At 39.6% G+C, this 23,497-nt stretch overlaps 3 protein-coding genes across 12 annotated transcripts; 1 reads left to right on the top strand and 2 right to left on the bottom strand.

Moving 5' to 3' along the window:
* Nucleotides 1-157: 157 nt before the first annotated feature.
* Nucleotides 158-6,299, top strand: pomt1 (protein-O-mannosyltransferase 1). Its single transcript, XM_027006298.3, has 19 exons — nt 158-649; nt 750-856; nt 929-979; nt 1,177-1,323; nt 1,435-1,543; nt 1,623-1,682; nt 1,792-1,885; nt 1,992-2,147; nt 2,467-2,597; nt 2,710-2,805; nt 2,932-3,024; nt 3,330-3,426; nt 3,567-3,659; nt 3,798-3,918; nt 4,013-4,110; nt 4,214-4,327; nt 4,430-4,556; nt 4,670-4,847; nt 5,578-6,299. The coding sequence occupies exons 1-19, from the start codon at nt 531-533 to the stop codon at nt 5,750-5,752; spliced, it is 2,166 nt and encodes a 721-aa protein (XP_026862099.2). The 5' UTR covers nt 158-530; the 3' UTR covers nt 5,753-6,299.
* Nucleotides 6,155-19,262, bottom strand: ccdc180 (coiled-coil domain containing 180). Of its 4 annotated transcripts, none has more exons than XM_081715034.1 (37): nt 18,828-19,262; nt 18,470-18,618; nt 17,834-17,919; nt 17,627-17,736; nt 17,361-17,489; nt 16,219-16,329; nt 16,033-16,128; nt 15,780-15,943; nt 15,448-15,567; nt 15,291-15,370; nt 15,054-15,142; nt 14,921-14,956; nt 14,466-14,639; nt 14,090-14,205; nt 13,871-13,997; nt 13,750-13,792; nt 13,476-13,516; nt 13,134-13,321; nt 12,865-13,040; nt 12,066-12,246; nt 11,798-11,944; nt 11,568-11,712; nt 11,359-11,475; nt 11,171-11,269; nt 10,991-11,077; nt 10,665-10,852; nt 10,243-10,304; nt 10,019-10,133; nt 9,771-9,851; nt 9,610-9,679; nt 9,345-9,489; nt 8,998-9,158; nt 8,758-8,895; nt 8,550-8,661; nt 8,330-8,435; nt 8,111-8,252; nt 6,155-6,522 (listed from the first exon to the last, which is right to left on the bottom strand). In XM_081715034.1, the coding sequence occupies exons 1-37, from the start codon at nt 18,885-18,887 to the stop codon at nt 6,388-6,390; spliced, it is 4,326 nt and encodes a 1,441-aa protein (XP_081571160.1). In that variant the 5' UTR covers nt 18,888-19,262; the 3' UTR covers nt 6,155-6,387. The 4 variants fall into 4 exon arrangements, 3 of the variants coding, with proteins under 3 accessions (XP_081571160.1, XP_081571159.1, XP_081571158.1); XM_081715033.1 differs by having other exon boundaries at nt 14,090-14,202; nt 14,837-14,956; XM_081715032.1 differs by having other exon boundaries at nt 14,837-14,956.
* Nucleotides 19,263-19,395: 133 nt separating this feature from the next.
* card9 (caspase recruitment domain family, member 9) lies at nt 19,396-23,303 on the bottom strand. Of its 7 annotated transcripts, none has more exons than XM_035530079.2 (12): nt 23,016-23,302; nt 22,790-22,945; nt 22,311-22,636; nt 21,853-22,059; nt 21,619-21,765; nt 21,393-21,518; nt 21,076-21,270; nt 20,847-20,882; nt 20,578-20,626; nt 20,055-20,155; nt 19,889-19,959; nt 19,396-19,720 (listed from the first exon to the last, which is right to left on the bottom strand). In XM_035530079.2, the coding sequence occupies exons 1-12, from the start codon at nt 23,215-23,217 to the stop codon at nt 19,612-19,614; spliced, it is 1,725 nt and encodes a 574-aa protein (XP_035385972.1). In that variant the 5' UTR covers nt 23,218-23,302; the 3' UTR covers nt 19,396-19,611. The 7 variants fall into 7 exon arrangements, 5 of the variants coding, with proteins under 5 accessions (XP_035385972.1, XP_035385971.1, XP_026862060.2 ...); XM_035530078.2 differs by having other exon boundaries at nt 19,889-19,962; nt 23,016-23,301; XM_027006259.3 differs by having other exon boundaries at nt 19,889-19,962; nt 22,790-22,927; nt 23,016-23,300.
* Nucleotides 23,304-23,497: the final 194 nt, after the last annotated feature.

Raw genomic sequence — 23,497 nt, forward strand, 5'->3', positions numbered from 1 at the left:
TCCTTTAAAGGTATAGGGGAGGGAGGGATTGGATGGATAATTATGTCTTACACTTAATACTTTGCATGGTCTTCTGTATAGCCTTTATAGCCTGTATTGCACAAGACTTTTGTTTTGAAAAAAAAAAATCGGAAGTGCTTTTTTTTCTTGCCAAGGCAGAGCTCACCGGTTTATTTATTTATTTATTTATTTACTTTGAGCTGATAAGCCACAGAGTATTGTATCAGCAAAGTAAAATGCAGCTAATCTTTGCAATGTGAGTTTGTATAAGAGAACATTTATTTTAAAGAATCTGTAGGAAAAGACCATGCTTTGACACAAGCGTAAGTCATTCGAGCGGCGGACACATCAACTGAGGCGCAGCCAGAGTGTAAGCTCTTCAGAAGTTACATCGCTAGATGACTGCAGTGTACTTCTCCGAAATGTGTTTACCCAGAAGCTGTGGCAGTTTACTTACAACTGACGAATGACAATAAACATATCTACATTGCATTATAAATTAGGAGAAGTCAGCTGGCGACCTTGAGACCATGCAGGGTATCAAACTACCAATTACTGTAAATTGCGAAATAAATGTGTTACTGGTTGCGGTGACAGCCTTTGGATTTCTGACAAGACTGTACGGAATACAGTTTCCCAGAGCTGTTGTGTAAGTATTTTTGCAGTGCATCTGACATTGGATGTAACGTGTATACAGTCTATTTGAGTGAATGTGAATCTCTTACATTAAATCCGTCCATGTGCCATAGATTTGACGAAGTTTACTATGGACAGTTCGTGTCTCTGTACATGAAGCGGGTGTTTTTCATTGACGAGAGTGGACCACCTTTGGGTCACATGATTCAAGCTTTAGGCGGTGAGAACTACCACGTCATGTCACCAGCATGTTATTTCAGTACACATTATTTTAACGCAGTTCTGTTTACAGGCTACCTGGGAGGGTTTGATGGCAATTTTGCCTGGAACAGAATTGGAGCAGGTAAACAAATTACTCTGTCATTTGGTCTTTTACTTTGGCAGGTATGTAAAGTTAATCTTTCAGCTAATGTTGTGAAATATGGTTGGATGCCTGGTTACTAGTATCATTACATCTAACAACAGTAATTCCAATAATGATGATGTTAGTAGTAATTCATTCACTTCTTATCCTTTGTCTTTTTTCCTCTTCCATAAAAGAATACACCAGTAATGTTCCTGTATGGACATTCAGAGTGCTCCCTGCCCTGGCGGGTTCTCTCTGTGTACCTCTTGGCTATCTTCTCATGTTAGAACTGGGATATTCTCATTTCGCTGCAGTGGGAGCATCCCTGCTCCTCATCATGGGTACGTACAATTTCCGTGCTGAGAGAAACCTCATAGGAACAGATTGCACAAGGTTTTACAGACTTTGGAATTGCTGGGGAAGCAAGTGACCTTTCTTCCTTATTTTCATAGAAAACTCACTGATCGTGCAGTCTAGATTCATGCTGCTGGAATCTGTGCTCATCTTCTTCCTGCTGCTTGCTGTTGTAGCCTACCTGCGCTTCTACAATGCACCAAACGGGTATGATTAAGGACATCACTTGTTGCCGTCCAGAAATTTGCTGCCACAAATGTGATGATAAACACCGGTGTCGTTTCAGTTCATTGTGCAGGTGGTCGTGGCTCATTCTCTCTGGGTCCAGTTGTGCATTTGCAGTTGGGTAAGTGAGACATCAAGCAATAAGTCACAGAAGCTCAACAGGCCAGGCAGTTTAACTGTGAACTCTGTGTCCTGTGCGCTGTGTTTAACTGTGTAATCTGTTTTCTCAGAGTAAAATACATGGGTCTCTTCACCTACTTGCTGCTGCTTAGTCTGGCTGCGGTTCACGCCTGGCATCTCATTGGGGACAAAACCTTAAGCAATGTGGGTTCTTTAGGCTTAGATTTTCTTAAAGAGAACTTCCTACGTTAGTTGGCTCCGAGGCGTCTGACTGCAGCCTGGCCTGTGTCATGTCCCTCTTCCCCTGCAGGGTAAAGTGTTGGTGCAGGTCACTGTTCAGCTCCTGGCCCTTGTGGTGCTCCCAGCCATTATGTACTTGGGGTTTTTCTATATACACCTGACTCTACTGAACCATAGTGGGCCACATGACCAGATGATGAGCAGTGCTTTTCAAGCCAGTCTAGAGGTAATGTTCACCACTTTTCTTGACTAATATTAATAAAGAATCTACTGATACCATATTTTGCGCAGGACTAGATTCAACCTGGGCATAATAAACTAATCCATTGTGTATTTATTTGGTTCTGTATTCATTAAAGCAGAATGAAATCTGGTTTAAAATGTTTTGAATTAAAATGATATACATCTGGTCATTTTTCCTTGCTAGATGTGTATATATACAGTTTAGAAAGATTATGTGTATTTCCGATAAGACATTGACTGTGACTAAGCTAAAAGGAAAATGGGTTGATATAATTAAAAGTAGTCCGTTCTGTGATGCACAGGGGGGTCTGGCGAGGGTCACTCAGGGTCAGCCCCTGGAAGTGGCCTTTGGTTCCCAGGTGACTCTCCGCAGTGGGTCCAGCAAGCCTGTCCCATGTTGGCTACATTCCCACAAGGCCAACTACCCAATCAGGTCTGATGGCACCAAACTCCTACACTTAGTAATGGGGTTAATGGGATTAAACTGGTGGTGATCCTCATTCCGTTGAATTATATTTCTGCTATTCCAATTCTTTCACGTGAAGATATGAAGATGGACGTGGGAGCTCCCACCAGCAGCAGGTGACCTGCTATCCTTTCAAAGATGTCAACAACTGGTGGATTATCAAAGACCCAAGAAGGCACACACAGACTTACCACTGAGAGAACAGCTGAATTGTTTTATAAACCTCTTATGAAAGGGGCCCCTGCAACGTAGTTTGTCTAATTCACCCTTTCTTCTATTTGTCCTACATCTCAATCCCCAGGCAGAGCCTGGTGGTGGTCAGCCCTCCCAGACCAGTCAGACATGGGGATATAATACAGCTGCTGCACGGCATGACATCACGATTCCTCAACACGTAATCAAACCCCACAATCAAACACGCAGTTCCCTCTTTACTCTTTGAGCCTTACATCACATGAATTTAGCAATATCAGATCTTGGCCAGTTTACCGCAAAAGTAATATTTATGCAGAGCTGTATAAATCAATATTCAAAAAAGTAAATGTAGTGCAGTGACTTTTTATATATTCCAGTTGATTGCAATAACTTATTCCACCTGCTGGCTTCTCAACGGAGGCTGCCCATCTTTTCATTAATGCAAAAGTGGCTTGAATGCTAAAACCTCAGCAGTGTGTCTTACCTTGTGTGTGGTTTTCTTAGGCATGATGTTGCAGCCCCTATGAGTCCTTACGCTCAAGAAGTGTCTGGTTATATTGACTTCAATGTATCCATGCCAGCCCAAAATCTTTGGAGAGTGGTGAAGAACCTTATAATGTGTCTATAAAAATAAAAATATAAGATAAAATAATAAATGTTACTAAAATACTAAGCTGTTGTAAATGCTCATGTTCACAGTATACTTTGGATGCCTTTAATGTTTTACCGTCTACTGTGCAGGACATAACAAACAGGGAGTCTGACAGAGACGTGTGGAAGACTATCTTATCAGAGGTGCGACTGGTACATGTCAACACATCTGCTGTGCTGAAGGTGTGTGTGTCTGCTTTCATATGCTTACAATATCCAGCCCACTGTATTAAAATAATAATATAACAAAAAGCTACATGAGTCAAGCCATTTTGTAATGTCTACTGAACAAGTTATGCAGTTCTCTTTCTTCTTGTGCAGCTGAGTGGTGCCTCTCTCCCAGATTGGGGGTTCCGACAGCTGGAGGTTGTGGGAGATAAAATCTATAAAGGTTACCATCAGAGCAGGCTATGGAACGTCGAAGAGCATCGCTATGGAAGAAGTACAAGAATCCCTTTCTTTCAAAGCGATGTGGTGTCTCAATGTCAGCCCTATCGTTATTGATTTGTATATTTCCATCTTTGTGCTCTTCTCAGGTCAGGAGCAGAGAGAGAGAGAACTGGAGCTCAAGACACCTACTTATGTTGACATAAGCAGGAATCTCACATTTATGGCCAAGTTTATGGAGCTGCAGGTAACTGAACCATACAGTAAAACATCATGAAATGGTCACGCATCAGTGAACTGCTTTAAATATCCATATCACTTGGTTTTTGTGTGTTTTCATTTTGCATTAGTGGAAGATGCTAACAGTGAGAAATGAAGAGTCGGAGCACAAGTATAGCTCCTTACCTTTAGATTGGATCACCATGGACACCAATATTGCATACTGGCTTCATCCATCAAGTAATGTACGTTGGTGACAAAACATCCTTCAATGTATTTTTATCAATACCTGATTAAAAATGTGTCAGCATAGAATAATGTGAAATCAACTACATTATTTCTTTCAGGCTCAAATCCACTTGATAGGTAACATAGTCACCTGGACTCTTGCAAACTTTGCACTGTTTGTGTACGTGCTACTGTTTTTAACTTATCTGCTAAGACGGCGACGGAAAATAGAAGACATTCCCAAAGGTTATATGTCTATTTATATACTTCTATATATATAAAATGTATATATAGACCATTATTGGTAGACCTCATTAGCTTATTGCTGCTTTTTGACCCCTGGTTCTCTCCGTCCTTAGCCTCATGGGAGCAGCTGGTGCTGGCCGGTGTTATATGCTCTGGAGGATGGGCTGTTAATTACCTGCCCTTCTTTTTGATGGAGAAGACCCTGTTCCTCTACCACTATCTTCCCGCCGTTACTTTCCAAATCCTGCAGATCCCTGTTATTGTGGAACACATCTACATTCATATACTGAGGTGATTCTAGAGTAAAAATTGGTTAAATAATTTTAAAAATCATGCACTTGTATTGTTGTTTTATATGTATATACTACAACTTTTTTCTCACTGGATTTTAGACTGATAGTATCCATAGACTACATGGGCCAGGGGTGTTGAATTCGATTTATGTAACTGGCCACTTTACAATCAGTCCAACCAGCACAATATTAAGTGCACCATACCAATTAAGCAGTTACATAATCAAAAATGCATCAACAATTCCTCTTAAATGTGTTAATGTATCCTAATTTATCTGAAACAAATTAAATTCGTATCATATACCAGTTGAACAGACTGCAATTCATTATACAAAATATCTATGTTATTCTTTTGGAAAGATACATCCTTGTATGCTCTTACATTCTTAGCTTGTGTACATTGCTCTATTTTGCCTCCCTAGTAGAATGGCACAGAATGGCTCCTTTTTCGATTTGTAATGTAGAATTGTTCAGTTCAATTATGGTTCACAAAATGATTTTAAAACATTGCAGATTCATTTAGCAGTCTGGCTTATGACCATAATAGGGTCATTCTCACCCTGCCTATCATGTTTGAGACACCCCTGCCCTAGGCTAGAGGAGCAAAAGAATTAGGTTATTCTTGCATGTTGACATTTTCCTTAAAAGCAGGTTATTTTTTTTCCTTCCATAACTTTTGTTTCCAACGTTTTACTATGTAGAAATGCGTTTTTTTTTCCCCTTCCTAGATCTCCCTCTCATCAGAAAGCGTTTAGTGGTGTTATCCTGGCAGCCTTGTGCTCGGTGTACCTCTGCTACTGCACCTTCTGCCCCCTTACGTACGGCCAGCCTGAGCTAACCTCAAAGCAGCTGGCGTCATTGCGCTGGAAAGAGAGCTGGGATATTCTCTTTCGCAAGCACTGATCCCTCGAATTATACTCCATAAAGTTTCCCAAAGACGACCTAATACAGCTGGGACAGAGAAGAAAGATGTGCTTCAGAGCCATGGATTACAGGAAAGGAAAATATGGAGGAAAGACCAGATATTACAGTGTGCTTAACAGGTTAAGAAGCTACTCATTTTAATTCAGACCACAGGATATGAAATTGCTCTCTAAATGTCCTGTCTTAGTTACAGAAATGGAAAGACACTGTTGAAGGTGTTGGATTCAAATGTGAAGATGCCCCTTTATAGGACTTCATTCATAAGAAATGTCAAACCTGGAAGTTTTCATTGCTTTAACGATGTATTAAGTCTTTTACATTAGCTAACGTTAAAAAGTTAGTTGTCAGTTTGCTTACCGTATGAATGTAACACTCAAAGTGGTAATTTTATTGTTTATTGTCTTTGGGGATTTGCTACCCCATTGAGAACAACCTTTGCTGCAATCCCAAGTCTTACTAATTCTTGCATAACACTAACTAAAATTAAAAAATAAAGGGTTTTTTAAAAAAAATTTTTTAACTGCAACCCAGACTTGTGATTTTTGTTGTTTTTATTAGAAAGGCTTTTAAGTGAAAGGATGGACAGGTTCACCCCCAAAACAAAGAATTTGTAGTCATTCTGAGCTGAGTGCAGAGAGGGCCTTTAGCTGGCTTCTCCAGTGCTCGTGCCAGTGCAGCAGCTCTGCCTCCTGCTGTTGATGGGCTCTCTCCACTCTCTCCAGCGCCTCCGTCACCTTCTGCTTATAGCTCTAGGGTCACACACAAATACAGTGCAGTGAATTCTGCCAAAACAACCAGAAAGCTATCAGTTGTCATGCTGGGAACACACTTGCCCGTTGCAGTTTCTTGCAGTCGCAAGATTTCTGATACTTTAAAAACAATTCAGTAAATAAATGCTTCCTTCAGTTTTCAAAAGCAATAGTCTTAGGAAAAACTTCAGAAAATATTCATGATGCACATTTGCAAATCTCCTAAACCCTCTTTGGATAATGCACATTTCAGTTTAAAGGACAGTGACCCACATGTGATACAGAAAGTCCTTCTATTCAAAACACAAAACTTCAGTCACTGCAGTAAAATTCAAATAACACCTGGATATCATGGTTTAAACACTAACTATCTTAACTTTGACACAGTTCTGAAGGTGAAATGAACCATGCCATATGGATGAGTGCATATTTAAAGGAAAAGCCTAAATAAATAGTGGAGAAACATAAGTGCCTATGACTCCAGAAAGATGTAACATATATAAACAATACAGTCATGTACATAAAAAATGTTGACTACATCAAGTAGACCTAAATTGATTGTGAACAAATGTGGCAGGAGGAAAAGATCTGTGTGACTTTGAAATAGGGTTCATTACTGGGGCAGGAGATAAGATCACAAAAGCTTCTAAGCTCACTAGTGTTTCAGTAGGAAAAGTACGTATAATGATTTCTGCATTTAGATGTATGGGACAGATATGTAGTTGGAAATTGTGGTGGAAAGTACACATTAAATGGCAATACATGTAAGGAGAAGACAGCTAGGAGAGAAGAAATCCTTTGTTAAAATGTGTCACTGCAAATCAATACAAAGTCATCCTGTCTAATAGGCTTTTTCTTATGATGACATTCCTTTATTGATCATGGGATCATGGGAGTGGTCTCTTCCAGGTTTCAGTGCTTCCAACCACAAGGCACAAGCGCTCACGCAGTGGTTTTTATGTAAAAATATGTCAGAATCTATTCGCAGCCACCAGATTGCAACCGAGTGGATCACCTAGCATGATTTGGATCAACGTGTTTGATCAAACCACCATCCTCACCAAGCCCTTTACTTGGACACCTTAGTTTTTTGTTTTTTTGTTTTTTACTTTAACACCCATGCATCAGATTAGCTCCTTATGTCTGGTGAGATGGAAAAGAACAGTCATGCAACAGTCAAGTAATTAAGGAAACCACAGCCGCCAATGACATTTCTCAGTGGTCTTTGCGATGGTCTAATTGTACAAGGACATAGAGAACAGCCAAAACAGCTTTCCTTACGATTTGGGGCAATGTCCATTTTCACCACAGTATTCAGGTCTATGAATAATTCAACAAATCCACAGTTCTCAAATATGTCTGAAATGTGTCTCAAATGTGCCAATTTCACTTAGTCACATTACTGGGAATGGGCCTTAAAGGCCAGGGATTATATCACATGATGTAGATGAAAACCACTGGTCTGTCCAATCCCAGGGTTACTGTGAATCTATTTTTTTCTTTCTCTCTTAAAGAAATTTCATATGAAACTTGCATGTTTGATTTGTACTTCTCAAGAAAGCTAATTTTTATCTCTATGTTCGCTTACCCTATGCAATGCGTTTCGAACTTCCATAGTCTTCAGATGCCCCAGTGTGGTTTTAGCTGTAGTGATGTTGGCTGTCTGTGGCTGTTGTTGGCTAACAGATGAGCCATCAGTGTCTCCGAAGTAATGAACCCCTGGCCATGTCCTGTAACATGAAAATCAACTAAATATGTGATGTTCCATGCACCCCTGACAAACGAGACTTTTGTTTTTGTTCTGTACCTCCTCCCTCTTTCCAGTAGAGCTCTGGTATTGTCCTCCTCCTGTGGGGTTCCTGTTTGTTTTTGACGAACAAGTGTTGTGAAACTTTCCTGCTTTCCTTCAGCCACTGTAGTAAAAGAAAATTCAGGTTTAGAGACCAGCCATTTGATTTAGTGATCTGCATAATAATTTCAATACAAATCCATGTTTTCACCAACCCCTTATGTAACAAGCTACCTACATCCACCTTGGACCTCATCAACAGTCAGGATGTTATCCAATTGGAAGAGCACGTTCTCTGACAATGCAGCAAGTGCGGTCACAAACTCATCAGCCTGCTTTCTAATACATGTCTTTAAGAAAAGAAAAGAAAAAAAGAAAAGAAAGCATGACAAACTTCATAAATAAGAGCTACAACAGCCGAAATGACGGCACGAAGGAGGCGTGACCTCGAGCTGCAGCCTGGTACTCAGGATAGTCTGCCTCTGTTCCTCCTGTCGCTCGTCTTCAGCCAGAACCAGCCTGCTCAGCTCCTGCTCACAAGCTGGGTGGCTCAGACGCACACGTAGCTGCCTGCGGTGCTCGCTCTAAGGAGTGGAAGTGTGCGGTGTATTACTGCGTGGGGCTGCCATACAGTGAGCTGTGTGAGGCAACATAAATAGCCCGCTGAGTTAATAATGTCCGCTTGCCTTCTTTTGCTCGCTCTGTTGGTAAGCTTGCTCAAATCGTTGTCGGATGAACGTCACGCTCTGATTCAGATCGTCCAAATGCTGATCCCTCAGTCTGGTAAGGACCACCACAGGCATCTCACAGACCGTCTCCTCTATAGTTTTCAGCTGCTGTCGGAACTCTAAACAGAGAGTTGCTTGATTTGACCTGTGCTTTTATAGTTGTTTGGGTCTTCACTGTATCTTTAATAATGCCAAATAGGTTTTGTTTCATTTGCAAGGCTGTTTCACTATGAACTGTCCTCTGAAATATTGACAGGTGTGTCAGGACTTATTCATATGAAATGTCGTCAAAGAGAGAGAATGACCTTGCACACAGCGGCTGTGATACTCTTGTGACTGGTTCTGGTAGACGAGGAGCCTCTTGTTAATCTCTTCAGCACACTGCTCAAAAGAATCCTGTATGTACTGAGGGTGGCTGACAGGACGACGCTCCTTCTTCTTGTAAAAGTCCTGATGTCAAATGATTAAATGTGAATTATTCTGAATTTGGATTAGTTCTGAAACTGGATTAACAAATGGTTTTCAACATTGCAGTGCTTGGTATTAATACTGTGATTAGTATTGGGGTACCTCAGCCACCTGCAGAAGAATATCATTGGCCTCCCACAGAATGTTGCAAATAGAACCTTTAAAGGTGAGACTAAAGGAACACAAATTACTTACACATAACAAAAACCTAATATTTGATGAATGCATAGTACACATAGTTTGAAAGCACTGATAACATTTACATGTTCTCCTGTTCTTCAGGTTTAGTGCCAAACACTTGGAATCTCTTATCAAGTCGAGTGGGTTTGGAGAATCTCTTCACACTGAAAAAACAATGAATTTAGGTAAATACTTTCCTTACATTTCCAATACATGTACATATATAAATAAACCTTTCTTGTTGTGTTGGCAGAATTCACCACACTGTATATATCTGTTTGACTGAGCTACTCTGTGATGTGAAACGATCTGTAGAGAGTTGTCGGCTAACCTCTGTGAGCTGACAGACTCAGCCGATTTCCAGCGCAGGGTATCCAGGGCTGACTGGCTCTGACTTTTTCCTGACCTTTGACCTGACTGCACAGGAGAGCTTGGTCTACCAGGGACTGAAGTATCAGGAGGCAAACCACAAGGTTATACACTGTTAACTTCAAACTGATGGCGAGCACACCATTAACCATTCAGGATGAGGAGTGAGAAAAACATGGCTGGCACCCGTTACTGCTGCTGGGCTTCTGTCTGTAAGATCTGTGTTGGGCTCTTCAGATTTGTTTCTCCTGAGGTTTGTAGAGAAATAAAATATAAATGTGTGGTGAAAATAGTGAACATGTAACTTAGAAACTCTGTGTTCCTGGATGGATAGTATTATCCTGATGCGAAAATGACCCCAGAACACAGTGTAGTGTTTGTGCTTAAAATCAACAAAGTAAGATGAATCGTTAAATATTTTCTAGACGTTTCCTGGACAATAACTATGGTGTCTGTAAATGCAAATCTAAAAACACACTTGCAAATTCTGCAATACAGACCAAAGCAAGTAAGTAACTTCACAATTTACAATCTTCAGTATTAATCAGTGTTAGTCGTTTTGAATTGTTCTCTCCTTCACTTAATGGCTTGGTGAGTTGCTGTATTACCCGAGCAGGCCTCTGATCAGTCCTACAGCCACATCATCCATGAAGGCGACTCCCATGCGGCTGGGCTGGAGGAGGGCATCCCTGGGTGGGCTTCCTACCTTCCCCTGCTTACTGGACCGGGGACGAGCAGCCACAGCGAACGCCCCCTGCAGGGGAGGGTCTGGAAGTGCGATGGCCATAGAAGGGTCCTGCAGTGTAAACATTATGATGATGATGAGCCGCCATCATCAACAGCATCATCACCATAATAATCTTCAAAGAACATAATCATCTCATAGAATGTGGTTTAATATATCTGACTAGTGAACTAGTAGAGGTGCACTAACCAAAAAACAGTCAAGATAATGGCATCTCTTCTTTAATTCTTCTCTCAGAGAAGTTGTTAAACTGGAAATGTCACCTGGTGTTACAACCTGCAATACACTTACATTTTAACGATGCACATTAAAAATACATAATGTTCACACACATTTGGTTTGATTGTGATCACAGTGAAGAAGATTTACCCTCTTGTCTGGACTGGGATGGGAACAACCATTAATAAATTCTTCCAGTTCGTTCATCATAGAGTTGATAGTTTTTCTGTGCATGTTGCTCTTCATAGCCTTCATAGATGCAGACATATACTTTTAGAATTGATTGTGAGTTCAGATGGGTAGAGCAACTCTACCTGTCAGTGAAGTGTTTTAAATACCTCTGCTTTTATCTGGACCTGTGTGTTGGTGAGTTTTCTCTGAATTTTCTCAAGAAACATTAGATCCACTGTCATAAAGTGAAACTTCGCTTCAAACCTGCTTACTATTTCTTTTGCCTGAACAAATAAACACAAATATGTTATTGGCAGGTGCTCCACAGTCACTGTCCATAAGCACAGACCAGTAAAGAATTAATGTTTATGGTCACCTGTTCCAGACACTTGGACTCTGTGCCTTCCATGTCCAGCATTAGCGCCTCATCAGTTGAGTCAATGCGCTTGGACATCTTCTCTAGACGCTTCTGATACACCCCAATCTCTTTAGGAGTAAAATTTCCACCTTCAGAAAACAGCCTTTAAAGAAAAGAAGACAAGAATATGTTTCAATATTGCTTTGTGCTGGGCTCAGAAGAAAATACAAAGATATCCAATGACTTACTTGAAAGATTTAATTAATTGTGCATTGGCTTTTCTAAGGCCCCCAAATTTGACCTCCACATTTTGTCTGAATTCTCTCTGTGATTCTTGGATGATGTTCATGTGTTCAGCCAAGTTGGTTTGTAGTGAAGCACAGAGTTTTACAAGCCTGTTCACAAGAACATGAATGAACACTAATTGTAAAAAAAACAAATACTAGTTCATCAGTGCCTAAATACATCAAATTTGTACTGTCATAATTATTATTGAATAAGCAAAGAGTTACTTACTTTTCGGACTTGGTAGCAGTGTTAAAAGTATCCTCCATGCTGTGAATTTGAATGCGAAAGTCTTCAGTTAATCTGTGTTGTCTGGTCTGCAGCTCACTGAAGTTGGTGTGGAGCTCAGTTAAGGCCTGTACAATACCTTTGCAGTGTCTATCCACACGGTCTCGATGCAAGATCAGTTCAGCTAGTAAAAGCATGCACAGCATACACACAATGGACAAACAAAACATATCTGCAATTATATTTCTGTATATATATGTGTATGTAGAGGATGTCAATTGTGTACACAAGGTGAAGTACTTCACTGCAGTTGACTACCTCTGCATATATACATACATAATTAGAATTGCAGATGTTCTTTATGTACAAGCAACAATTAACTATCAGGGTTAAAGAGCTAATCTTTGTTTTGTAGTAAATATATAGTTCTCTGGATATATTATTACATAGGTCTATTTTAATTACTGTAGTTTTATATCATGTATTTTCACATCTCTAACAATGTGCTAGGATTCAGAGGGTTAATGGATTTATAGTTGAAGTTTGGAAGAAAGTATGCACCTGGAACTGTCCCTTAGCCAACTTCCTATATATATATACATACACCAAACTTCCCCTCTGAACTTCACACCCCACCACCACCTCTGCATTCCTGCGTCTCTCTGGCTCTCCTCCTCCTATCTGTCAGCTCTTAGATAAAGCAAATGTTGCATTCCAAGTTCTTACAGTTTTTTCATCTTGAAGGTGAGATCTACGCTTGTAAACAATACTACTAGTACAGTGCCTTTCAGAAGGACCACACCTGCTCTGACGTTGTGAATATCCATCTCAATCCTCTTGGCTCGAGGCTGGTGGAAGTGGAGGTGGAGATCTAGCTCAGACTTCAGCTCCTCCCTCTTGGCTTCCATGATAGTCACTGTGTTATTCAGGACTGCATGATATCTCTCCTCCAGGTGATTGAAGAATTCCTCTCTCACACTGACATAAGGACACAAAGTCAACTTAAAGTATAACAACTGAAATAACAAGTGGCTAATGTTATTTTGCTGCTCTAAAACATCATTTTCTTACACTTTTTGCAGTTCAACCACAAGTCTTTTTGGGTATAAAGCTGGCTTCACTTCCGTTAAGTTTGAATCAGATTCATCGTCACACAGTGTCGCAAAGGTGTAGCAATTAAACACGTTCCCCAGTGCAGTTGTGAAAGTTTCATAGGTGTGAGTGTCTTGGGATTCTTGTGAGAAATAATCAGGCTCCTCCTAGTAAACAAAAACAAATATGTTAACTATATTTGGGTTTGGGTGGACAGAAATATGCAAAAATGCCTACCTCAATGATGACAGAATCAACAGAGGAGTAACCCTGAGAATTAGCCTTCTGAAAAACATGTGGATGGTTGCTCTCCAGACTTACTAACTTTTTCTTCTTCTTTACACTGGCAAGCCGACTGGCATCTGAAACAAATGAATAGTAAGCCAACAAGTATGCACAGTTACCAGCCACTTTATGAGGAACCAACAATTTGTGTTAGGCCTTCATCAGTATTTGATAGCAGCTGACTGTGCACGCCAACAGTCTGTTAATATACACTTAACTGTACCTGTACCTATAAGATAGATGTTTCTATTGTAAACTTGTAACATGTCAGTGCATATCAAAAGACCTTTTTTTAGACCTTTTGACTCACCCAGGTTAAGTGTGGGATATAGCACACGAAGCTCCTCTGGATTCTATGATATTAAAAAGACATGCTTAAAAAGTGGGGATGATGTTATTTATATATTTTGGAGTACAAAAATGGGATGTACCTGACTGTATACTTCTTTGACGTTGAAGTAATGGCTGACCGCTGAACTGTACATGTGTAATTCTTCTAGCACCATTGCAGGGTAGCTTTCCACTGTGTCAACTTCCTCCTTATAGAGAGTGACATACCTACAGAATATGAAATTAAATTGTTTTGTTTTAGGATACAGTATAGTTGGCTGCAATAAAAACATAAAAAGAAGAAATACTTTTCTGGTTACCCATTCTTAACTTCCTCTAAAAAAGTAAATGTCTTCTCTAGAGCAGCTTTGAGGGCCTCCTCTGTGCTTTCCTGCCTGAGTTGGTCCATCATCACATCCAGCTGAGCCTCTTTCTTCTGGAAACAAAGTACAAACCGGACGCAAAGGAAAAAAAAAAACGAAAAATAAAATGAAATAAATAGAATGAAATAAATATTTATTTCATTTTATTATGAATAAACATTCATAATAAAATGAAATAAATAGTACCAGTTATGGACAATAGCAAAGAGGTTGCCATCTTTTCATTATACAAAGAACCTGCCAAAGAACGTTACCTTTACTGACATGTATGAGAAAAAAAAAACAAATAATGACACAATGTGGTGTGTCTCACCTGGTTCTCCTGCTCAAAGCTGCAGCGGACCTCCTCGAGTCGATCCTGCAACTGCTGCTCTCTCTTCTGGAGGCCTGCTCTGTGTACGTCCCAGAGGTGGATGGCATCACGCACAAACACGAACAGCGACTCACTCAAAAGAGCGGCAGTCTTGGCCAAATACTCAAAGGCCTTCTGTAAAGTAAAGTAAATGCATTGGAATGTAAGTGGAGTAATCAGAGGAGGAAGTGGTGGAAAGTGATGACTTTGTCGCCCACATCAGAGAGGAAGCACAGAAAGTGTAGGAACTTCAGCTATTACATAATTCCATTTATTGCATTTAAAAAACAAATAGTGAAAAAGATACCACAAGGTACATTTTTTGAACTTACATCCATTATTGCCAAATGCTCCTCTGCTTCTGTGTGCAACTTGCAAATTAGAGGTAGCAGTTCGGTATTAACTATGTCCTGTACCTTATCTGTGGTGAATCCATAGGTTGATAATTTGTTCTGTGTATATAAAAAGAGGGAGTTTTTAATCTAGTTTTCAGTCATATTAAAAAAAAAAACTGCTAATGGAAACCATGGCATTTCTAAGATCTCTAACCTTGAAGCATTCAACTTCAGGCAAACAGCCTTGCCAGGTATTCTGATAACATTTACGCAGTTTTTTCATGGTTTCAATGTGCATGCAATCTGAAAAGGTGTAACACGAGATCACAAGAAGAAACAAGTCCAAATACAACTGTATTTAAGTAAACTATACCTACATAGGTATACATAATGTATATGCATAATGTATATTTAAAAAAACAAACAAACATTAAAAAAGGCATATTCTTACCGATTTGCTCATTGATTGAAGACAAGGAAGAGTACCATTCAGTAGCTAACGACTTAGAGCATCTTTCAGGAGTCATATATCTTTAAATAGGAATGCAAATTCAAAATAATGTTCAACAAACATTTATAGTAAAACTGTGCAAACCAAGAATGAATACCTTATTTGCTCAAGTATTTTGAGGCGTCGCTCACTGTACACTTGCTGTGTTGTCCTCATGGTAATCAGAGTATCTTGAACATTTTTGGGGCTCTGAATTTCAGGACTCTCCATGGCATTTCTACTCACGGAGTGTGGCAAGTTAATTAATCAATTTAGTTTTTCCAATAATGATTGTTTACATAGGATGTTTCCTCTTTAAATTTCTTTAAATTTGATGGTAAAATCTTTTATAACCTCAAAACAACCTACATTATTTGCTACTTAAGGTCTGTACTAATACATGATAAACACACCCAAGAAGCAGTACTAGCAGCCCTGTAATAAACTTACCTGAACTGGCTGACTGCAGCAAGCACTTTGATTCTCTTCCAGTCCTGAATCTTAGTCTCCCATTTCAGCCGATGTAAAACCTCTTTCTGCAGCTCCTTCTCCATCAGGTTCAAATTCAGTTTGGCCAAAGCTCGTCTATTTGCCAATAATGCCTGGTTTATCATCTGAAAAAGGGGCCTTATATTAAATAGGACAGCTAAATAAATATATGAGGATAAATAAAATCCTGCCTTTTTAATGAAATGTATCCCACCATAGCTTCATTATCAATCAATCGGTGGACACCATTGGGCATCACATAACTGATTTTTTCAAGTTTCATTGCATATTTTCTTAGTAATGCTGAAATCTGTACACAGAGAAAGAAAACCTAATTTAGCATCGTTACATTCACATACAAACAACAATTTGAACTGCATCTTTATAACAGGCCCCCTACCATTGCTGCTCGTTCAGTCTCAAATTTGAGAAGTATTTCATCCAACTCGTGTATCTCTTTTCTCCTTCTAGCTGACTCGAGACTAACAGTGTTCCAAATCTCATGCAGATCCTGGGAGGGGAATGTAAATATTAAGAGGCCAACATCTCCAAAACTGCAAATACCTGAATACAGTATTCCAACACATTTCTACATAAACTAAAGGAGAAGTCATGTTGACAAGTCATAATAGTTATCCTCCCTCAAGACACAAAAAGACATGCATCAAGACTCTTCTCCCTCCTGGTGCCCAGCTGGTGGAATTAGCTTCCCCTGGCTGTCCAAAGAGCTGAGAAATGGCTATATACAAATGAAGTCTGAAGTCTCACCTATTCACTAAGCACTTTATTATGCAGTAAGTAAATAATAATGAAGAAAAAAGGTTTTTTTTTTCATACGATTGTGGTTCCTTAATATTCCCCAAATTCCAGTTGTATTATTAAGTACACTTTAAATAAAAATTAAAGATGCAGTCTGAAATTAATTGAAGAGAATAGAAGGTCCCATATTTATTTGCACCTCAATATATTATACAAATGAGGCATAATCTTAAATATGTCTAACAGCCCCAGGAGGGCATGATCTTTATACACTTTCTTCAGTTACATAAGCACTTTTCTTTTATTACATAGTACTTTTCAGGGTTTCCACCATTATGTCCAAATCTTGCATTATTTAACATATGCAAATTGATATTTAATTCTTATACCAGTTAGAGTTTGGTACCATTATATTCAACTATAAACTGTTTTATTTCTTTTTAAAAAGTGGCCTTATTCAAACCACCTTGTGCCCATCGTGATATCATTTCTTCCAGTGCCAGGCCGAGATATCCCGGCCTTAGACTGAGGTCTTTGACTGAGGCCTCTAAAGGCCCGACACAGAGGCCCCCTGAAGCCTTACACTGAAGCCTTACACTGAAGCCTTACACTGAAGCCTTACACTGAAGCCTACAGAGGCCTTTTCTACTGAACCCAGTTTCAGCCATCCACATTTTTCTGTTTACAATATCATTTTATTACCTCACGATACTAACACTTCTATGCATCCTCCACATAAATGTCAAGGTAAATATTTAAAACATACTGATGAGACCCTCCTACCTGATAACTAAGGGCTTCTAAATCGGCAACATTTTCTGTCTTCTGCAGAAGTTTCTCCACCTTGTCATCATATTCTGAAAGTTTAAGAAGGGTGTCTTTTCCGGTCTGTCTGAGCAATGACTCATAACCCTGAGGAACAACAAAATGGTGAAAACCACAGTAAAGATTCCAGCCATAATATATAGTACACGATGTTTTTATGACACAGGCAGCACTAATGTGTGCACATCCATGGACACTGGAGAATAAAAAGTAATATCACCCACCACACTGACTGCAGAAATGTCCCTCTGGAGCTGGACAACTGCTTCTGTGTGATCCCTTTGCTTTTTCTCCATAAGTCGTTCAATGATGTCTGAGCCTGTCTTTGCTGACACTGTGGGCATTATTTTATGTGAATTACCAGACAATAACATTAAATGAAGATGAATTGTATTTTAACTATATTTTTATTTATATGTGCTCCAACCAACCAATGTTATCAGGCAATCTGCAAATCTCTTCATAATCCACCCTGTCCTCACTCCTTACAGGCCCAGTGCCTGAAAATAGCTTGTTCCTGTAAACAACAAATTATACAGTACTATGCAAAATTCTCAGACCAGCCTTTTATTTATATAATATCTAGTAATATTATTTTAGGTTTGAGTTATTTATTTTTCATTTAGAAAAAGAAGCAGAAAATTATTTAACAAAAGATTGCACAAATACCTCCCACATTAATAGTATTATCATATATCACTGTTTAATTTGTCTAATCTATACCTTTGCACCCTATTCCCACTTTAACTCTTTAATCCTTAATCTCCACAGAAATATCTCCTTTATGCATTTTATATGAACATTAGGAAGCAGTAAAGCAGCAACACACACACACACACACACACACACACACACACACACACACACACACACACACACACACACACACACACACACACACACTCCTTCTGTATATATGGGGATATATAGGGTTTTCTGAGAAAGACTTTGAAAATATTCGAGTACACACACAGTAAATTTGCAATCGTTCATCGCACGTAACTATATATTTATAAATGTATATATCATATAAATAAAAGCACGTTTAGCTACCACATTAAGGCTACCTTATAGCCATGTCCTCGGTGTGACTCCTTAAAATGTTCAGGTGTGGGCTACTGTCTGTGCCCCTGCTCACAGGATCATCTCCGTTGAGACATCCTTCATTCGCAAGACGCTTCTTCCGAGTTTCATGAAGTGACAGCGACAAATGAACCTGTAGGTAAACAAAAAACATCTGTATCGGCTCATAATGTTACTAGGTAGCCAGCGATGTGGACTTCGCATTATGTCATTGGCTAGAGAAGTAGTTCATTAACCCCATTTATACTTTCCATTTAAACTATCTCGATAAAGGCTTGACAGTAATACAGGTCCGATAGCAGTCTGATTTGCTGTCAGGTAGCTGTCTTCTGTTGCACTTACCTGGGCATCAAACAGCTGTCGGTACACCCTTCCGCTTGGGACAACACGGGTCTCTGCCATCGCTGCAGTGACTGTAACTGACGTTAGCTAGGCTGTAGCCACATACACTTTAATTACCTAGTTAATGGTAGAGGTTATTAATAAACCACCCGGTCTTTGTTCTTCCAGTAGTGGCAATGCGATATGTTTTGAAAACCCAACGGCTAGCCAGCCCAACGAGTTAAATAAGAAAATGGAGCATTTATTCTCCGGTGGACCTTTAGCTAACCTCACTTAGCTTGCTGATTACTGCGCTAGCTTAGTGAATGTTTCCCCGTTGCTGTAGTAACAAGTTCAGGCGAGCCAGAGAGGTGGAGTAGCTCCACCTTTGTAGCTCCAAGAAGTCAAATTCAGCCACTTGCTCTGGATTTCATTTGTAAATCACTAGCAGTATTATATTTAATATTTTTAATATCATGCAATTTAATGCAAGCTTAATTCATAAATATACTCTACATGTTAACCAGCTGTTAGATGAAAGCATGTGTGCTGTATAATGAACAAATGCGATTTGTTTTTGAGACATAAGGACGGTTAAGCATTTTATTATAATTTGTGTAAAATTGTGAAACGTTTCAAACTTAATTAGGAGACTTTTTACATGTCGTCTGGTGGATCATCAATAGGTGGTACAATGGCACTTTTTTTTGTGGACGTCGACATTGTTTTCATCTTCAGCTTTTGACCTCACCCCAAGCTGTTCAGCAAAGGCAACATGTTTGTCCCTGGCTGGGTTGTGTTTAGGTTACATCCCATCTGTGTCTGTGTTATCACTCCCGCTGGTGTTGTCCAGAACAGACTGCATGCGCTCTTTGGCAAACTCTTTGACAGCCTTTGTTCTCAAAGCACGTTTCCTGTCATGTGAACAAATAAGTGAAAAAATAGTTAAGCATTGTGTTCATCCAGGCATTACATCCATTGCCAGTCAAATGAGATCGTTCCACCAACATTTGTCCAGCATGATACAAGTGCATCATTTATACTAGAGGCGGAGTAGCTGTGCTTGAAGGTAGAACACCAACCTTCTGTAATAAAAATTGCATCGTGGTCTGAGCTTGTAACTATTTGACAGTTCTTCCTCATTAACCAGCCACTGCTGTAACAAATGTTATATTTAAAACATGTAAAAACAAAGCACACTTAGATTTCTGGAAATGTAAAAAAAAGTGAGTTTAAGCCTCAAGTTACCCTAAAGTCTTCTTCCTTTGGCTCAGAAAGACAAGGGTCTTTGATGCTTATGCATACGTTATCCTCCCCTGAGGTTGGGCTTTGTGAATCCTCACTTATACCTGAGTTGGGTTTTTTTTTAAACAAGAAGGGAAATCTAAGAACACCCAGTACAAAAAACAAAGATGTGAAAGACAGGCTGATATTGTAACACAAGCTGGTCTGATCTGATCCCCTCTTAAACCTAAAAAATTAGTTGGTAATGGGTAACAATGCAGTCGGCCCTGTGGGAGTTTGTGGTTCAGTTCCAGTCCAGGCAAATACTCCATGCTACATCAATAAGAGTCATTGGACAAGACTCCTAACACTACATGAAATTGTAAGTCGCTCTAGATAAGAGTGACTGCCAAATGCATAAAATGTGTAAATAAAAAATAATAATAATAAATGAAAAAAAAAAAAAGTTTTTTAAAAGTGCTTAAGATTTATTTTGAACATTTGAATTTCAGTATTTGTGCAGTCGGGAGTTGAATAAAGAGATCACCTTTCTGCTCACTCTCCTTGGCATCCTCCTCACTTGTCTGGCTTTTTAACTAAAAAGCAAAAAGTTAAGAAGTAAACTGTTGCAGCAGAAAGAATGAGCCAGAAATGGGGAACAGTTTGTTGTAACTGAACCGAGGTGCACAGATTTAAAAAGGGAAACGTCTTGCCTGGATGAAATCTGGTGAACTGCTGTGTATATTTATTTATTTCAAGAAGAAGAAGAAGAAGAAGAAGAAGAAGAAGAAATCCCAAAAATCATGCTATGCTTACCTCAGCTGAGCTCTGAAAAGAGCTTTCTTCCGAGGTCTGGGAGAGAAAAAAAGCAGATAAATATTATTTGGATTATTCAGATAATATAAGTAATTTAATTAACAATCATACATTCATGTGTCAATGAATCTGACCGCAATAGATTTTGCAATCACCCCCAAGGCACATGGAAACAAAACACCACATGCCATGACAAACAAAAAAAGAAAAAGAAACCAGAGCTACTTACTGCTGTTGTCTCCTCCAAGTCTTTCTGTTTGCGGAATTTTGCCTGAAGAGCGAAAAGTTCTCCTTCAGTCCGGAAGAGCTGGACTTGCAGCTCATCGTAACACTCTCCCATTTTCCGGATCTGCTTCCGGTACCTATCCTTGTCCTGGAGGTATTTACAGTTCTCCTGATGGTATTCTTCTCTCGCAGAAATAGCCTTTTTAGCAAAAAAGGGGGCTTTTACCAAATAACAGATGCTGGAATGCACCGAATATTTCAGCACACTGGTAAAATGAGCCACTGCTATATGGTGAAGGTGAAATCATTCAATTTTATCACCATGTCTCTCTCCATGATGACTTCATCCAACTGCTTCAAGATGTCCTCCATGCGAAGGCAATATATTTTGGAGTCTTTCTTAAACATTGCACACTTCAACTCCAGTTCATCGTTCTGCTCCAGGTACTGCAAATGTGACACAGTCCCCATAAGAAGCAAAGCGTGGGGGAAAAATGCGGCTCTACGGAACCAGGCTGATATGATACTTAAAAACCTATTCACTAACCTTATCACGCATCACCTCAGCATCATGTAGTTCCCTGCGTAGTGCGTAAATATTATTTACTAGCTTCTGATGATGTTTCTGGCTTTGCTTTTTGAATTCTTCCATAGTTTGTATGCTCACCTTCTCCTGTTCGGTTGGAATTTGGACCTGTTGGTTAAAGCCGACACCGTTATCATTCAGATGTCACTTGAGCCATGAGCATAGCTCCATCTTTCTTTTTTCAGAGTGGTTTACCTGAGAAGAATTCTGGAGCTCCTGGACCAGAGAAGAACTCGGGAACTCTTGGACCTGTGCTCTGAGGAGATCATTCTCCTTCTGCAGCTGCCAGATCATCTCCTGACTGGGCCTCTGCTCCATTGCATTTTTCAGTGTCATTGTCTGTTTGCGTTGAATCTTTGAATTACTCTCTGCATTCATTAAACTGTGTTTCAGTCTCTCAATCTGACAACGAAGACAGACATACTTTGTTACAGTTAATAACATAATTTGTGCTGTATCTTATTAAGAACACTAGAATAAATAGTCCAGATTACACACAATCAGCAAATCCCTTTTGGTTTTGTACAAAATACAAAAAACAGTCTTGAAAGATGTTGTATGACAATATTATAAAAAAAATATATATTTAGCAATAATTATATAAAAATGTTTTTCAGATCACTGTGCATCATTTTTTGAGTAATGTGTCCAACCTGCAGCTGTAGGTCTCGATTACACATGAGACTGCAGTTCTTCTCCTCACTTAGTCGAGTCACATCATGCATCAGCCTGTAATTCTCATCCTTCAAGTGTTGTGCCTCATTCCAGAGTTGGTCCCGCTCTTCTCTCATTCGCTGGACGCGCTCCTGCTGCACGTGAAGCTCACGTTCACGTGTCTGAAGCCGCTGAATGACATCCACTTGCTCTGTTGTGCGTACTGCTGCTTTCAGTCTCGCTTTGCGCTCATCCTGAAAAGCTTTTTGTAGGCGAGTAACCTCACTCATGAGGAACTGAGTTAATCCTGACTCACCAGCTGTATCTGTATTGCAACAAATGAAAATAAATACAAGTTTGGATATTTTGGGTTTACAATTCACAAAACTTTTTATTATTGTTTTTATGTCTATTATTGTATAGTGAATAGATGGACCAACAAAACCATTTCTGAACATCTGTCCAACAGTCAACTAACCCATCAGTACAGAGAAGACCCGGGCAGGCTCCTTCCCTGTGATTTTCTGATATAGTTGAGGGTAGTTCAACTCCAGACTCTCTAAGAATGCCACATAGCCCTTTATACCCGTCCTTTGTAAGAGATCCAGCAGCACACCTAGACAAAAACACATTTCTAAACCACATACAACTGTGAGAAAAGGATAGTGGTGACATGTGCTAGCTCAGTTTTTGAAGTTCCTTACCTACTTTTCGCCCTCTGACAACCAGACTGGGATCATTGTAAATCTGTTCTTCATCCTCACTGTCAATCACCTTGCACTGCCTAAGGTACGGTATTATTCGTGAAGGCTCAATTGTCCTAATAAGAAGCATTCTGTGGTCTTCCAGCCGTATCCAACACTCCTCATCCTCCTCAAACTCAAGAGCACTTGGGCCATCAGCCATTGTTGGTTTCCTGTGGATGTTTCTACCTTAATTTTCAGCTGAGCACTGATACTACAGCTGCTATCACATATACAGTGTGACAAAGGAAATTAGGTTGGTCAACCCAAACTTATTGTAGTTCCTTTTTTTTAGTTGCATTTTCAGTTTATCCATTTCCCCTCATTTCCCAATCACTAGTGCCATTATGATTAACTCGTGATCTAGCAAGAATTTAACTACAGCAGTGTACAAACACACGGACAAGCTTTCTTCTGATTCATCTTATTCAGAATTTTTAATC

This window comes from Electrophorus electricus, chromosome 5, assembly GCF_041902795.1.
Source record: "Electrophorus electricus isolate QZ-2024a chromosome 5, ASM4190279v1, whole genome shotgun sequence".
Classification (NCBI taxonomy): domain Eukaryota; kingdom Metazoa; phylum Chordata; class Actinopteri; order Gymnotiformes; family Gymnotidae; genus Electrophorus; species Electrophorus electricus.

Excerpts from the sequence above, each read along its gene's own strand:
- card9 (XM_035530078.2), bottom strand. The coding sequence starts at position 23,217 with ATGGCTGATGGCCCAAGTGCTCTTGAGTTTGAGGAGGATGAGGAGTGT. Across the intron at positions 22,637-22,789 it reads GGTCTTCTCTGTACTGATGG|ATACAGCTGGTGAGTCAGGA; the intron begins GTTAGTTGACTG and ends GTTGCAATACAG. Across the intron at positions 21,519-21,618 it reads CTGAGGTGATGCGTGATAAG|TACCTGGAGCAGAACGATGA; the intron begins GTTAGTGAATAG and ends TCACATTTGCAG.
- ccdc180 (XM_081715032.1), bottom strand. The coding sequence starts at position 18,887 with ATGGCAGAGACCCGTGTTGTCCCAAGCGGAAGGGTGTACCGACAGCTG. Across the intron at positions 11,476-11,567 it reads AGTCCAAGTGTCTGGAACAG|GCAAAAGAAATAGTAAGCAG; the intron begins GTGACCATAAAC and ends TTATTTGTTCAG. Across the intron at positions 9,852-10,018 it reads GAGTCTGTCAGCTCACAGAG|TGTGAAGAGATTCTCCAAAC; the intron begins GTTAGCCGACAA and ends TTGTTTTTTCAG.
- pomt1 (XM_027006298.3), top strand. The coding sequence starts at position 531 with ATGCAGGGTATCAAACTACCAATTACTGTAAATTGCGAAATAAATGTG. Across the intron at positions 1,886-1,991 it reads GGGACAAAACCTTAAGCAAT|GGTAAAGTGTTGGTGCAGGT; the intron begins GTGGGTTCTTTA and ends CTTCCCCTGCAG. Across the intron at positions 3,025-3,329 it reads ACATCACGATTCCTCAACAC|GCATGATGTTGCAGCCCCTA; the intron begins GTAATCAAACCC and ends TGGTTTTCTTAG.